The sequence below is a fragment of the Gymnoscopelus braueri genome (assembly GCF_963280865.1).
Source record: "Gymnoscopelus braueri genome assembly, chromosome: 6".
Taxonomy (NCBI): domain Eukaryota; kingdom Metazoa; phylum Chordata; class Actinopteri; order Myctophiformes; family Myctophidae; genus Gymnoscopelus; species Gymnoscopelus braueri.
The window spans coordinates 11,379,318-11,396,654 of NC_137607.1; the positions used below are offsets into that span (position 1 = coordinate 11,379,318).

The following is a 17,337-nucleotide window of genomic DNA, read 5'->3' on the forward strand; positions in this document are numbered from 1 at the left end:
TGCAGTGTCAGTGTCGTGTCGGGGTGTGTGTGTGTGGTGTCGGGGTGTGTGAGAGAGAGAGAGAGAGAGAGGTTTCACGTTGGTCGTGGACGCAGCCCCCCCAAATTATACATGCATGATGTGTATTGAAGCACAGCCTATCGGCCTCAGTTGATGCGCGAGACAGGACAAATACACAAACGACTGCCTGGTGTAAAATCCGAGTGAAGGACATCGTCTTTTTTTCCTTCCACTTTGGGTTGCGACCCATAGTTTGAGAATCGCTGCACTAGGCAATTAAGAGCCTAGGTTGTAAACCGTAGGTCTGTGTGGAAGGAAACTTATATTGGGCGAATCGGACACGCACTGATCGAGAATCTGATTTCGGATTCACTCCATGGGCTCCAGAAGGCTAACCCTAACCCAAGGGCAGCTAAGGTTAGGGTTAGCGAAGGTAGGGGGAGGAGGGGAGGGGAGGCGAAGGCATCCCCCCTCCCTCACCCGTCAAAAAAAGAATAAGGCAAATGTCATAGATTCAACATTGAATCAATGTTGGTATTTCAATAATTAAATGGGAGGAGGGGGGGAGGGGGAGGAGGGGGTTGCCCCCCCTCCCCCCAACAAGAAAAAAAGAAAAGAAAACGGCAAACTGCATGGATAAAACGTTGAATCAATGTTGTCATTTCAATCATTAAATGGGGGGAGGGGGGGTGTGAGGAGGGGTGTGCCTCCCCCCCTCCCCCCATCAAGAAAAAAGAAAAGAAAAAGGCAAACAGCATAGATTCAATGCTGATTCAATGTTGGCATTTCAATCATTGAATTTGCACCATAGATTCAACGCTGATTCAATGTTGGCATTTCAATCATTGAATTTTGCACTGCAATACAACAGTGATTCAATGTTGAAAAACCATCAGTCTTCAATCGTAACCAAAAATCAACCCTAACGACTATAATTCAACGTTGAATAACCATATTTTGCTATCTGGGAGGTGAGAATTTGGGAGTTCGTATTTAGTTGCCAATTCCCCGAAGTTAGCAAAAATTCCATCAATGTATAAATCCTTTAGTTTGGAGAGACCCAGCCTATGCCACATAGAGTAGCCTGGGTCTGTCCTTGCCGGGGCAAATAGGTGGTTGTTATTTATAGGGCTATAAAGGGATATTTCACGGAGGCCAAAGAAGGTTCTGAATTGGGACCATATCCGCAGTGTGCTTAAAACAATGGGATTGGAATAATAATAATCTATCCATCTGAGATCTATCTCTCTTTTATCAATATAACACACACACACACACACACACACACACACACACACACACACACACACACACACACACACACACACACACACACACACACACACACACACACACACACACACACACACACACACAGTATAGGGTTAGCATTAGTTCGTTAGCAACATTAGCTCACATGACGTCGTGTGTATTGACAGTTTAAAATGACCAAACTTTATTTTTTCAACTCACCAAGGGTCGGTGATGAGAAGGGAAGGTTTGGTTGTGTAGAGGTTATGGTAATGTGAGTCTTAATCCAAGGTGAAAGAATTCAATCTCAGAGTGCAGACTTACAAGACTGTTTGTTCTGGCTAGCAAAACAGACAGGTAGGGTTGCCAGGTATGGTGCGGGTAATAAGCATTTTTGTTGGATATTTTTTCCCTGTAAAGTTGCTTGTAAATAATGCTAGTTGCGGTTGTGGCTTGTAGATCGGCTATTTTCAAACATACATATATTGGCTATAATATATATGTATATATATATAGGTTATTTTTAAGTGCTCATGTGGCCTGTAGCTCCTTTTTTTGGTCTCTTTTTTTATAGACCTGTTACGCTTATTACTGATCACATGACTAACGTATTTTTACTCAAGTACAATTTTGAGGTACTCACACTGGAGTATTTCCAGTACTTTTACTTCTACTCCACTACAGCACACAGGCAAATATTGTACTTTTACTCCACTAGAATAATTTGAAAACTTTAGGTAGTAGTTACTTTGTAAAAGTAAAACATTTGAGTACATTTTCTATGGAAGTCCATAGGTCCAAAAATTAAATAATAAATACCACAATGAAATAAATAATAAACACAATGATATAAATACAAAATACAATTAAATAAATAAGAAATACAATTAAATAAATACATGTATTTATTTATTGTGTATTCTTTTTTAATATCATTGGGTTTTCTATTTATTTCTTTGTGGTTCTTATTTATGTCATTGTAACTTTTATTGTCAACCTATATATATTACATGATGCCACTTTTAGCTATTTCATTATTTCATTATAAGTAACTACACTTTTAAAATAATTGTAGTGGAGAAAGATTATATATATATATATATATATATATATATATATATATATATATATATATATATATATATATATATATATATATATATATATATATATACTGAGAGTGTAAAAATGGAACCAAATGGACCCTGACGGGTCACCAATAAGGTCAGCCAGTGTAGCTCCATAAAGAGTTTCCAAATCAGTGTCTGCACATTGTCACTCTAAACCAAAAAAAAATCTGGCTTTGTACTTTGTCTATAGCAGCGGTTCTCAAAGAGGGGTCTGAGGTTGAGGGTGTTTCAGATGGACCCCAGCAAAATGAGTTAAACACATGAACCCTATTCTGGGCATGTGGTAATATATAGGAAAACATTCACAAAAATCCAAGCTCACATTGTGTTTCAATGCAGTGAGCTTTTACATCAGCTACGTTGGTGGAAGAGATTTGGTGTAGAGGTAAAGGAATGAACCCCTGGGGGACCCCAGCCAGTGGTTGATCTAGCCTCAAAATCACTTTAACCACTTAAACCTGTTTTATACTTAGGCAAACATAGCTAATCTACATTGCTTTGCAATGCAATAAGTTGTGAGCTTGTAGATCAGCTATTTTGAAAAATGTGTTTAGATTTTGGAATAATCTTGAAACATGATAACAACACAAATCCTTTGGCGGTCCCTGGCAAAAAGTATTTTCAAATGTGGGTCCACAAGTACATAGAACATAGACAGGTAGAGAGACAGAAAGGTAGAGAGAAATGGCATTGTTATGTCCATGGAGTGGTTTGTCTGACAGGCAGATAAACAGGTTTTGTTAAATCTTCTGTTGGTACTAACATTGTTTCTGATAAAGGTGGGCGACACATGGAGAAGTGATTGTAAGCACTGTACTTGTGATGAAACCTCAATGAGTGTTGAGTGTGAGCCAGTGGCTTGTACAACCCAACCACCTGCTCCTAGATGTTACCAGGATGGACAGGTTCTGCTCAACAAAACCATAGATCGCTGTCCAGTACTCAAATGTGGTGAGTTTGAACCTTGTTTGTATCCTAGATTTTAGATGATGAAATTGATTAAACATTCTACCTTATCACAATGTACTCAATGCAACTGTCAAATGAGTGTGCTACCTCATAGTTCATTTATATTCCATGAATAAATATGAAATCAACTCTTAATTTAGTAGTGGTCCCAAGACAACATGTACCTACAATATACTTATTGTATTGAATTGTATTGTACTTAATCTACTTATATTACAATAAACATATATTAAGGAAATCAAATACACACAATGAACATAAAAGGCTAGTATCAAATGAGACTCTTTGTCAAATATGACCCAAAATGTACAGTATACATAAAGGCTGTGTATTTCAAAACATAAACCTTTATTTGCTCAAAATAACTAATTCAATTTCAACACCATCCACAGAACATTTGAATATTATGTTACAAACCAAACAATGAACAAATATTAGGTGAAACCAAACAAAATGGCTGGATCCAATAAAACAATCAACATTATTTCTGACATATCTTGATTTGAGAATAAGTCCTATCACAGTGGTTCTCAACCTTTTCACGTTGTGAGGGCGACGCTGTGAGCTTGTAGATTGGCTATTTTCACAATTGTTGCCTCTTTCTTATATTATTTGGCATTTTGGCCAATGTTTGACCAGTTTTTATAGTATAGTGGAATAATGGAATTGTCATGGCAGAGGCACTCACTTGAATGTGTGTGGAGATTTATCATGTGTGCATCTCAATTCACAACAGGTGCCAGTTTAGATTCCAATTAGTTTGGATTCAGGCCAGTTGTGACAGCTTAAATCAGTCATAACCCACACTAGTGCGATGTTTATGCATCAAGTTCAGCTTATAGACAAACACCTCTCTCTCTCTCTCTCTCTCTCTCTCTCTCTCTCTCTCTCTCTCTCTCTCTCTCTCTCTCTCTCTCTTATTAATTATTTATTTGAATCCACACATTACAACTAATTTACAGGGAAGCAAATATAACAGGGTTGATAGTTCATGGTCCCTAAGGATAAAACATGGCACCTTCTCCTCTACACAGACAAACTGCCTATGACAACTGAAACAGAGTAATATTTAGCAAGTTGTTTGGCTTTGTTTTTTGTCATGCCAGCAATTGTCAGGCCACTCGTTTTCAGCTTATATACCTGCTTCCAAATATGAGTACAGAGAATCTGCATATGTACCCAAGGTGTGTTATGATTCTCAGTAGCGGTTGGTACTTAGAATGCTTATCTTGGAAAGCCTGGTCCATGCATAGATCAAAGACACAGGCCACCTCCAGAATCAGAACCTCCTTGTGACAGGTGTCAACAAAAACGACATCAGGGGTATTTGGGATGTTAGCAAAGGCATCACAAGCTAGATCAATCTGGTAACACTCTTGAGTGTTTTTACATTGCTGCACTGGATGGCATACAATGTTTTGACTGCATGGGACACTATGTTGACAATGCGGTCGAGGCGAGCAATGTACACATTTTTATATGCACTACATCCATTGGTGATGTGTGCAATTGATTGTAGGTGTTGTTCAGAATCATGATGATTTATACAGAGTGGACTATGGATTGTCAGGATACCAGATTGACAGATTGTACTTGGTTGGTAATACTTGCATTCTTGCTTTGATGGTACATCATTTTTGTACTTCGAATGTGAAACAGAATGATCAGCGGAATCAACACAGGCCAACTTTCCCTGTAGTCAAAGTCCACGCCAGTGTTGTTTGGCCTCAGTCTGTTTCATATTAAGCAGAACCCTTCTAGCTGTGTCTTCCTATAGTCTAATGGAGAGTAGCCTCCACTACCACACTGAGGGTCTGTAATTAGTCCATCAGAGAGGTGTTGTTTTTTGCCCATTTTAACTGGACTCCTGTCCAGTGGCAGAGCTAGGTCATTGAGATCTGGCCAATCAGAAATATGCATACATATCTGTTTGATTTCTTCTACTGAGACATTGAGTAAATTCCTAATATATACACTTTATACTTATAAGTTTGTGTCTTCAATGCTACTGAATAAAAGTAGTAAGTGGTGATCATCACACATGAGCATTAAGCAATACAAATGAGATACAGAAATGTTTAGTTTGGTACATACCAAAATATCCATCAGACAAATGTATTTTATTCTGTCACAGCCAGGTGTATCCATCCCAAAAGACAATGCGCATGACAAAAATATCCACGTCAATATTAGATGATAATTGAAACCAAACAATACATTAATTTAGAAACTATAGCATACATTGCATTAAATGTCCACCATGTACTGCTTTTTTTTTCATATCAAGCCTATAAATCACATCTCACACACATGAATATCTACATACTGTACCTCCTATCCTATAATCAGTCTGTGCTCATGGTCAGAATTGTCATATGTAATACTGAAAATATTAAAAGGCAGTATATTCATCTTCTTCACATTTTGCTTGCTTTTTCATACTGGTGGTAAACACCACTGGTTGTCCTGCTTGTGTTGTGAGTGCACACAGGTAACTGTGAATTTCTGTGAAATTGCAGGGCTATGTGAACGATGTGCAGAATATCTGGGAAAAAATTATAAATCCTAACGAAAGGAGTAAAGAGCGCTATAAAATGACTTATGACGGTAAGTCGGCAATACCAGCAGTGTATTGTTGAGTGACCATGAGGTTCAAATGTTTGTTGTTTAGAAATGTTTGTTCTCATTTGTTTTTGGTTAGAAAGTTTTTGAGTTAATTATCGGTGAGCTTGTATTTTTGCTGTTTTTGTTTATTATATTAATTTGGCCTTTTTGTATGCATCCAGGCCAGGTTTCTTGGATGCCACCGGCACACTTGAGGCTAAGATGTATCCATCAAAGGCTGTCACTGATGCATTGGGTAATTAGTTTCATGTCTTGGTAAATGCCCATACATAAAGTTTCCTTACTGCATACTATTAATTTGTGTTGTAGTCTCAAGGCCATATCCTCTGATCTCAGTCATGGACCCAATTTGTCTTGGACGCGTCTTGGTATTGGGCACAAGTCTTGAATTTCTACTTTTTGGTATTAAACAGATGGATGAAACACTCAAATATAGCAAAAGAAAGGAAAATCCCTGCGTAATGCATTACACCAGACGATGTTCCTCATGTGAGTATGGCTGTTCTGCCATAATACGTTTTTATGTGCATAATATCTGAGACAAAATGAGAAATCCTAACGAAAGCAGTAAAGAGGGCTACAAAATGACTCATGACGGTAAGTCGGCAATACCAGCAGTGTTCATCGCTAGCAGGATAAAAATGAAAGAAAGGTTTGAAGGTTTCAACTGGAACACGCGTTGCCTTTGAGCGCGTTGTGATCTTGTAGATCGGCTAAATTTGCCGAACGTTCCCCCCAGAATAGGGATGCTGGGGGTTCAAGTGGTTAACAACGAAAGTGGCATTTCAAGTTTTAAGCATGTGTGTGTGTGTGTGTGTGTGTGTGTGTGTGTGTGTGTGGTCTATTTTCATTTGGTATCAGACATGAATTTATTATAATGTATTATAATTTATTTTCTTATTTTCTGTAATTTATTTCCACCATGTAACATTATCTATCTATGTATCTATCTATTTATCTATCTATCTATGTATCTATCTGTCAATTAATCATCTGTCACAAGGTTGATGGCGACATCAACATCTCACGAGCGGTCAGGTGGAGTGTGCAGGTGCGTCCTTTATGACGTCAAAGAGGATGACGGCGATGTGGTGATGCACGAGGAAGAGTGCAGCTTCCTCAACCGCTGCTCTTCACCGGACACATCTGCACTGGATGAGGAGCCCCGAGCAGCCCAGAGTGACCTTGACCGGCTGATGAAGTCCATGAAGAAAAATAACTTTTACATAAACATTACATTTTAATTCCTGGAGGTGGAGGAGGACAGGAGGAGGGCAGAGGTGAGACAGTCACAGAGGAGGATCGTCTGTCTCGGACCCCCAGCCAGGAGGACCACCACCACAGTGACCACCACAATCATCTGTCACCACCTTGGTCGCCAGCAAGTGAAGAGGAGGAGGAGGGCAGAAGAGAGACACGACAGGAGAGTGGTGGTGAAGAGTGCATCAATCGACGCGCGTTGATGACATAAAGCTGAATGGATCCACTCCTGAGCAAGCCAAGACAGTAACGGTAAGAGAACTATTATTTAATGGTTATGGACTGGAGTTATTGGATATGGAAATGGCAAATTCTATGTTTTTTTCTTTTGTGCATGGATATAATGTGTGTGTGTGTGTGTGTGTGTGTGTGTGTGTGTGTGTGTGTGTGTGTGTGTGTGTGTGTGTGTGTGTGTGTGTTGTCTATTTTGACAGCCTCGAGCAGCCCAGAGTGACCGGCTGATGAAGTCCATGAAAGAAAATAACGCCGGTTTTGTGCAAAGGTTCCTGGTGAGGATATACTAGAAATATTATTGGATTTAGTTAATAATTTGATTAGTTAATCAACAGTATCCACAATGAGACTTTACATACTGTGTATTAGATAATTTTCGGCGCTGGACGAGGAGGTACATTGTAGGGATGGGACGATAATCATTATTATGGTTTGTCTGTAAAATTGTAGATCAGCTATTTTCAAATGTATAAAATGATGAAATATGTCAATAATGTCTTTGTGTATTTAAGTTATTTGTCATATCTGGCCTGTTTTTTTATTATGAAGCTTAAAAGGCAAATGGAAATTAATTTTGTATTCATGTCACGATTACAAACTTAAATAACAGCAACTATTTATGGAGACGTGGGAAGGTGAAGGTGGGGGCCCCATATTGCCAACTGAAAAAATACAAATGTATGTTGAATTTTTATTTTTCTTTCATTATGTGTACAGAAAAGCTTTTCTGTAGCTTTTAAACCATGCTGATAAGACAATGTCAGCATGAGTTTGCAGTGTTGTAAATGTATTTTCTAATAAATGTGCCATAGTATCTCTCATCACCCCCGTGTCAGTCACTAGGGTGTCAGCAGAGTTGGTAAATAAGATAAACAAATTCAATGTTAGCACTCTAAGACGCACTCTAAGACGCAGCAAACAAAGTACTTTTGGCGCTTTGGGTATTCCCCGTGGTGTTCCTGACGAATACAAACTTCAGAATCAAGTAGTTGCGGGATTCACATCTGCCTTCTGCCCATGGTGTATTATCAATTCCAATGTTGATAGCATCAACTTTGTCCATTTCAATGTCCAACGTCTTACTAATATCACTGAACAAATTTGGTATGATTCAGGAGAAGTTTGCAGTGATGGCCCAGAATGCCTTTGTGATGGAGAGCATGGCGTACCTGACAGCAGGGCTGATGGACAGACCAGGTGTTCCAGACTGCTCTTTAAAAGCTGCCATGGTCAAGGTGTTCAGCTCAGAGGGAGGATGGTCAGCAAGGCTCTGCAGATCCTCCTGGTCTAGGTTATACAAAGAACTAGCCGAACGAATAATACCCGTCTCATCTTGCTCATCCCACCGCTACAGTGGGACAGACACCTTCAAGCCACTATGTTAGCGCTAATGACCAATAAACATTGACAACACAATATACTCCATACTATCTAATGTTTGGCTCAGTAAGTCATATGACAGTTTGAGTTATCCTGATGCCATGAGGAATCAATCATCTCCCTATATGGAGATATACAATATCTATGCCTAAATATGGTATATATGAAGTCCAACCTATCTTGAGTCCTTTCATGACGACACTCGAATGAGTCGGTCCATGACGCCTGTCCCTAAGGCGTCAGCCCATGACTATAAATGGGTATCTAAGCCAACCAAGTTCATTCCAAGCCCAGTGGAGCCGTTAGGCAGGCAGCTGTATCAGGTCAGAGCAATGTTGAATATAAACAGAATTATAGTTGTGTCTAAACATTTAAAAACCTTTAGCTGTAATTTAAAACACACCGGGACACAAGCCATTCATTTACAGCAGCAGAGGACATTTAAAAGCACATCAAGACATTCAGCCTATGCCAAAGATCTGTTCCTGGGACGAGTCAACAAGACAGAGGTCTTTCCTTACCCAGACATTTCAAATGAAGAGTTGGAGGAGATCAACCAGTTTATTGCACCAGTGGAAAAGTTCTTCAACGAGGAGGTCGACTCAAAGAGGATCGACCATGAAGCTAAGATTCCTCCAGAGACCCTGAATGGTTTGAAAGAACTAGGTCTGTTTGGTATCCAGGTCCCTGAGGAGTATGGGGGTCTTGGACTTTCCAACACCATGTATGCACGGTTAGGAGAGATCACATCATTGGATGGATCTATTGCTGTCACCCTGGCTGCTCATCAAGCCATTGGCCTGAAGGGTATTCTGATAGCTGGAAGTGAGGAACAGAAACAGAAGTATCTCCCGAAACTGGCATCAGGAGAGCATGTAGCAGCATTCTGTTTGACTGAATCTGGGAGTGGAAGTGATGCAGCCTCTATTCAGACCCGTGCCAATCTGTCAGAAGACAGGAGTCATTACCTACTCAATGGTTCTAAGATTTGGATTTCCAACGGAGGACTGGCAGACATATTGACAGTGTTTGCGAGGACCAAGGTCGTTGACAAGGACGGTGTGGAAAAGGATACGATTTCTGCCTTCATCGTGGAGCGAGCGTTTGGTGGCATTATCAGCGGAAAGCCTGAGGACAAACTGGGAATCCGAGGATCCAACACTTGTGAAGTAACATTTGACAATGTGCCCGTACCAGTGGAGAACATGATAGGAGAAGTTGGTGGTGGGTTCAAGGTTGCCATGAACATCCTGAACTCTGGAAGGTTTAGTATGGGCAGTGCTGGGGCAGGAATGATTAAAAAACTCATAGAACTGACAGCAGAATACGCTGGAACTAGAAAACAGTTCAACAAAAAACTGAGCGAATTTGGGATGATTCAGGAGAAGTTTGCAGTGATGGCCCAGAGTGCCTTTGTTATGGAGAGCATGGCGTACCTGACAGCAGGGATGATGGACAGACCAGGTGTTCCAGACTGCTCTCTAGAAGCTGCCATGGTCAAGGTGTTCAGCTCAGAGGGAGGATGGATCTGTGTCAGCGAGGCTCTGCAGATCCTCGGGGGTCTAGGTTATACAAAGAACTATCCGTACGAGCGCTACCTAAGAGACTGTCGCATTCTGCTCATCTTTGAGGGGACCAATGAGATCCTGAGGATGTACATTGCTCTGACTGGTATGCAATATGCTGGAAAGATCCTGACAGGGAAAATGAAGGAGATGAAGAAAGGGAATATAGGTGTTGCTCTGGGCATGCTGGGAAAGAAACTGAAGGACTCTATGGGAGGGAGTGTGGATCTGGGTCTAACAGGCAAAGATGGAGTGGTGCATCCCAGCTTGGCGGACAGTGCAAAGAAGTTTGAACAGAATGTCGCCTTTTTTGGCTCAACCACAGAGAGCCTGCTGTACCGCTATGGAAAGACCATCGTAGAGGAGCAGCTGGTTCTGAAGAGAGTAGCGGATGTTCTCATCAACCTGTACGCCATGACCGCCGTGCTGTCCAGAGCTACACGTTCTATTAGCATCGGACTGAGAAACCATGACCATGAGGTGCTGCTAGCAAATACATTTTGCACCGAGGTCTTCTTCAAGAACAATTACTTGATGACTCAGTTGCAAAAGCATTCACCAGAGAACAATGATGCCAACATTAAGAAGATCGCTCAGCAGGTCCTGGAGAAGAGAGCCTACATATGCTCTCATCCACTGGAAAGGACTTTTTGAACTAGCTGTCATCTGGCAATATCTGCAGTGTTAATTAAACTCTACATTTCTCTTGACTCTGTCCGTTCCAAAGCCCTTCCTGTAACTATGTACATGCACATTTAAAAGACATTAAGCTATTGCTAATGTCAAAGATGCACTTTTTAAATAATAATCATAATAATAATAATAAATTTTTTATAAAGCGCGTTTCGAAACATGGTTACAAAGTGCTTTAAAGTGGCAATCAAATACAGTACACCAAGAACATATTTCGATGTTTACGGTAAGGCAATTCAGCTTACAGACAGATGGTAAGATACATAACAATACAATCACTACTGCAATAAACAATAAAACAATAAACAAGTGACTATAGGGTTGTAGTACTCGAGACCGGTCTCGGTCTACAATGAATCATGCTACATGCTGTACAAATTCACTGGTGGTATTAGGGAATTGATCATCCGCTGTGATACAGCTGGTGTATTGGAAATAAAAGTCTTCACTTCATTGTGTTCTGGTTTCATGAGGAAGAACATATACATGATGACAATACATGATAGTTAATAATGTGTACTTGCAAGCTTGGGCAAAACCTAAGCTCTGTTAAAGACCTTCACTGATAGTGAAAATAGCAGATCCACAATCTCACAACGTGTCACGTCGAAATGCATCGGGAGATTGTAGATGTGATATTTTCACTATTTTTCTGAACATTTTGAATCTTGACCATGATTAATTACCCCATATTGCAATATAAAAAATAAAATGAATACTAAAATAAATAAAACTAAACCTTTTCTTAAAGTAACAACTATTCTAAATAGCATGACCCTCTTTAAAAACAAATAAAAAATAAAATGAAACGTGCAAGGCTATAGCAGGGTGTAACATATTAAAACGTTTCAAATTACATTGATTAACAATGTAATTTGCAATTCCCCACATCTATCACTCTTGTACCAGTTCCATGATGTGTGATTCATGTTCTATTATCTAACTAATTTGCTCTTCTTCATAGTTTTTTACTTCTTCTCAATGACTGAAACATGTGACTTTATATCTGTTTATTTTATATTTTGTATAATAAGAATAAAAATACAAATAATTATCATTATTATCGCCATCATCATCATTACTCATTACAGGGCTGCATTTGACTCAAATTGTTATATTTGTTATATTAAATTAATTTACAAGCTTCTGTGTCCGTATCCACCTACTGTAAACAGAGACAGCATTAAAGTGATGTAATGTATAACTTTTATGTCATTATCTCACATTTACAGGTGGTTCTGCGCTACGAGACAGCTTTCATATCATGCTCAGGTTCAGACACATGGCAGTGTTATCCTGGGTATGATTGTGGCAACGAGACCCTACTGGAGGTGAACACAGTGCAGAGCACCACAGAGTGGTGTCAACGAGAAGGAATCATGACTCGACTGGTTCCCAACAACAACAATGGTGCCCGCCTCCGTCCCAGCCTTTCCCACACTGCTGCTGAAACACTCATACACGCATTTATTAGGTCCCGCCTCGACTACTGCAATAGTCTACTCTATGGCATCACCACCAAGGTCCTCAATAAACTTCAGTATGTACAAAATTCCGCCGCCCGCCTGCTCACCAGGACCCGATCCAGAGACCACATCACTCCTGTCCTCCGTGACCTTCATTGGCTCCCAGTCAAACATCGAATTGACTTCAAGATACTCATCACCACCTACAAAGCCCTCAACAACCAGGCCCCCCACTACATCTCTGTACTCATCAAACGCCATGCCCTCTCCCGCTCCCTCAGGTCGGGTGATGACAACATCCTGGACACCCTCTGGACAAATAAACGAACCTGGGTGAGAGGGCCTTCTCTGCGGCTGCCCCCAAACTGTGGAACTCACTCCCAGCTCACATTAGAGTTGCTCCCACCCTCACCATGTTTAAAACCACACTCAAAACCCACCTTTTCAGAATCGCATTCCCTACATAAAACCCCAACCCCTGCCCCTCCTTTTTATTGTACTTTTCTTTTATAGTTTTAATCCTTTTTAACTAGTCGATTCTAATAAAGTTGTTATTTTTCTGCTCTGTAAAGCGACTTTGAGTATTTAGAAAAGCGCTATATAAATTGTATGTATTATTATTATTATTATTATTATAATAAGTTCTATATGTAGTGAGTGAAGAGGGATTCACTATGACACAACAAAAACAATGATACTTTAAATACAATTGTCATGTTTTAAACAGCAGGTAATTTAATTAGTGTCTAATAATGTAAAAAATGTATTACATTTAATATAATTGTTATACTGTATATGCGCGCGTGTGTGTGTGTCGTGCAGAAATAGTGAGAATAAAAAAACACTTTTTGTCTGTAATCACATGCCCAATATAGGGATAGTTTATTAATTGATTAATTTAATTAGTTTAATTAACTGTTGCACCACTACATGTTTTACATTACTTTTTTCTATTTTTGTTTCACAATTGCTTCATCTGACCCAGTGTGAGAAATATTATTATGTTAGTATACTGTTGTATATCACTTTTTTTAAAATAATAATAACAATAATAATCTCATCTCATCTCCCACAGTTTACAAGGTGGTAACTGGACACATAACAGAAACAACATTGTGGGCTGGTTTGCTGCAACGTTGGTGACCAGACCAGACCAGATCTGACACTGGGAAAGCCAACAGGTCTCCTCAGACCACCATCATACCTTCACTACGGTAACATAATACATTTCGTTCTTATACTCATTACTAGCATTAACATAATACTAATATACCCTAAATATAATAAGTTATTGGTTATTGTTATTGTATTTTACATCTCAGTTTTAATCTCTCATTAAAGGAGCACTTCACCCCTGGAAGAAGTTCCAGGGGTGACCACAGGGGGGACCACAGGGGGACCACAGCATATCACTGCCTATAACTTCAACTCCCAGAATGCTTTGGTGCCTTGTGGCAGGGGAGGTTCCATGTGGGTGTGATCTCCAACAATAACATCCAAACAGCATGCCAGTGTCGCCATGTCTGCTTATTATAAGCGGCTTCTTTCTAAAATGTAGTTGATATTTGGGCTTGTTTCCAAATGTTTTGATTGCTGTTTAAACCAGTGGTTCTCAAACATGTTCATGTATTTTTCCACAGACCCCCATCTGAAATTATAATTTGTGGCAGGGAGCCCCTAACAAATATGTGTCAAAAATATTCCACATTTTGAAAAGCAAATAAAAATATTTTGCAAAAAATCCACATTTTGGACTTTTTCCCCCTCAAGATTTTTTTGTAAATAGCAGATCTACAAGCTCACAATGGGTTGCGAAGCGTTGTGAGCTTGTAGATCAGCAATTTTCAAATATATAATATCCCATGTCTAGGTAAAGTGCTCTTGGCATAGTTATTTTTCTTTTGGGCTTGTTTTCATAGACCTGGCTGCTTATTTCTCTCACAATATCTGGCAACACTGGCTGTCCTCGCAAACGTTCATCTAGTTACATATTATGTCCAAGGATTCGTTAGTGATGTCATATCACTGGGACATATAAGTATCTTCATGCAGTTTCACTTCCGTGTCGCATAGTATTGACATCACTGTCACATCCTTGGTATTATGATCCTAGCCTTTCGTGACGGTGTTTGTTTACCAGCGCTGCTACTCCACGCTGTATTTTTTTTTTCAAGCTTGCGCTTATGAAACACTACACAGGATTATTATTTCATGTCAACATTCAAGTACAACTATCAGAAGATAACTCAGGTAAAGTAATGCCACACTCTGCAAGGGCCGCTGGCCGCAGCTAATGGGAGTGGCCGAGTGGCGAAAGAAGGTTGAACAAAGTGTTACGGACACCCCATTGGGGCTGTCTTTTGAGATGGTCTGACTGAGACACGCCGAGACATGTAGTGCGGAAAGGAATGAGACCAATCTCTCATGATGCAAATAACGTCACGAATATTGCGAAGATTACTAGATATCTAAAAACACAGATTATTCACAAAAAAAACCCAGGATCTTGTTTCTTGACTCCTAAACTTCATTAAAAGACCGAAAACTTCTTCCAGGGGTGAAGTGCTCCTTTAAGCTGAACAGCAGAGTGACAGATGATGTCATCTAGAGACACATCCTGGAGTTGATTCATAGAACACTAGGACACACATGATGGTTTTACTGGGACATGACATCACACATGATGGTTTTACTGGGACATGACATCACACATGATGACTGGGACATGACATGACATCACACATGATGGTTTTACTGGGACATGACATCACACATGATGGTTTTACTGGGACATGACATCACACATGATGGTTTTACTGGGACATGACATCACACATGATGGTTTTGCTGGGACATGACATCACACATGATGGTTTTACTGGGACATGACATCACACATGATGGTTTTACTGGGACATGACATCACACATGATGGTTTTAATGGGACATGGGGACATTTATTGGTTGAGAGGTGTAAGTCCTACATTCAAATAAAACTCATTTGGATGTAATATCTCAAACAAAATCTTAGTCCACAAAGTCAATCACTAACTCAATGTCAACGGACAAACTCTGTTGGTGCTCTTTATGTACTTAATGCTCTGGTTTCTAGATACAAATGTATATAGATACTGAAGTTAACTTCAGGCTCTAGATGTCAAACTGTTGGTGACACTGGTGGACCGAGGTCTGCTACACCGATGATGTGGAATAATGTTGAGTCGTTTGTGCAACTGTGGCATTATACAGAAACGATTGTCATTTGGACTGTGGAGTAACAACAACAGCCATCATCAACACAGACACTATAGACAGAGTTCAGTCTGTCTGGTAGCCAATAGATGCCACTCAACATCAGGGCCACCTTGGAGGATTTTGTTCTTTGGAACGGATGATTTTTCTGTTGAATCCCTGAAACTCCTTACATCCAGCAGGAGTTCGAATGACGGGTTAGTGGAGACACTTGAAGTTGTCACATTATCCAGTGATGTCCCAGTGAATACCTTTGCTCACCAGAACCAGCTTCCTGTTCATCCTTGGCTCCCAGGGGATCTCAATGGGCGCTTTGATGTTGGAGTTGTGGTCTCCTTTGGCTGCTTACTCCGGGAAGGACTTATCAAGCAGTTTCCATATGGGATTCTGAATGTCCACCCTAGCCTACTCCCAAGGTGGCGAGGTCCAGCCCCAGTGTTCCACACTATTTTGCATGGGGACCCTGTCACAGGAGTCACCATCATGCAGATACACCCTGATAGGTTTGATGTGGGCCCCCTTCTCCACCAACAGATCTATCAGGTTCCTGATAAATGTACTGCTGATCAGACAATTAAACTTCTGGACTTTGTTGGAAAATGCCACATTTCATTATCAGGTCGAGGAAGGATGCCGATCCCTGGATCTATTAGCTATCAGAAAGAATCAAATATCCTGGCTGTGTGTTGTAAGGATGGCTGGGTTGGGTTCAAGACAGTGGTACTTCAAAAAAGGCTCTCAGCGTTAGACCTCTACAATGGATACCTCCACCAGAGCATCATCAGAAACAGCAAGATCTCCCATCACCCCCAGGAATGTCTCTTTCTTAGTAAAAAGGACACAATGGAACCACATCTGAAAAAAGACTCTGTGAAACAGTCGTGAAACAGTCTAGTTCTCTTCCTTGAAATGCAGCATAGTGGCCTGGACAACAAATAATGGTAGCACTTGCTATGCATCCCATGTGTATAACGCATCGTACACATACTTATAATGCATTATAATCTCGTCATAACCCTGTATAGTTAGACTTATAAGCGCTCATAAATACTCATAATGCTTTATAACCATAACCATAACACCTTATAAAGCTTATTATAATGAGTTATAAGTTACAAGTGTTATAATACTTCATAATTGCTTCCAATCCGGTAACACTTGCTATGCATCCAAACGTAATTCTCATAGTTATAATCCATTATAATCAACTGATAATGCATTATTATTACTGTTATAATGTGCAATAATAACAGTTATAATGCATTATACTATAATTATAAGTGGCCATTTGTTACTTTATGATAATGTAATAATGCTTAGTTATCACGTTTATATCGCTATGTAATCACTGTTATGATACATTATAGTCACTGTTATAATGCATTATATTGCTATTATAAGCTTTTATAAGTGGACATTTGTTAATTTATGATAATGCTTTATTATCACGTCTATAATGCCTTATACATACAGTTATAACGCATTTTAATCACTGTTATAATGCATTATACT

General features: G+C 39.8%; 3 protein-coding genes across 3 annotated transcripts in view; all 3 read left to right on the forward strand.

The window, feature by feature from the left end:
• LOC308086529 (uncharacterized protein) overlaps positions 1-17,337 on the forward strand; it is a 280,681-nt gene that overhangs the window by 257,230 nt on the left and 6,114 nt on the right. The window lies entirely within an intron of this gene.
• LOC308086523 (complex I assembly factor ACAD9, mitochondrial-like) lies at positions 9,557-11,068 on the forward strand (the record flags this gene model as incomplete). Its single annotated transcript, XM_080430083.1, has 1 exon — positions 9,557-11,068. The coding sequence occupies exon 1, from the start codon at positions 9,572-9,574 to the stop codon at positions 11,066-11,068; it is 1,497 nt and encodes a 498-aa protein (XP_080286209.1). The 5' UTR covers positions 9,557-9,571.
• LOC308086794 (methionyl-tRNA formyltransferase, mitochondrial-like) lies at positions 11,325-16,710 on the forward strand (the record flags this gene model as incomplete). The annotated part of the gene is made up of 4 exons (XM_080430441.1): positions 11,325-11,333; positions 12,340-12,517; positions 12,740-12,906; positions 15,823-16,710. 4 exons carry the CDS (start codon positions 11,325-11,327, stop codon positions 16,708-16,710), a joined length of 1,242 nt encoding a protein of 413 aa, XP_080286567.1.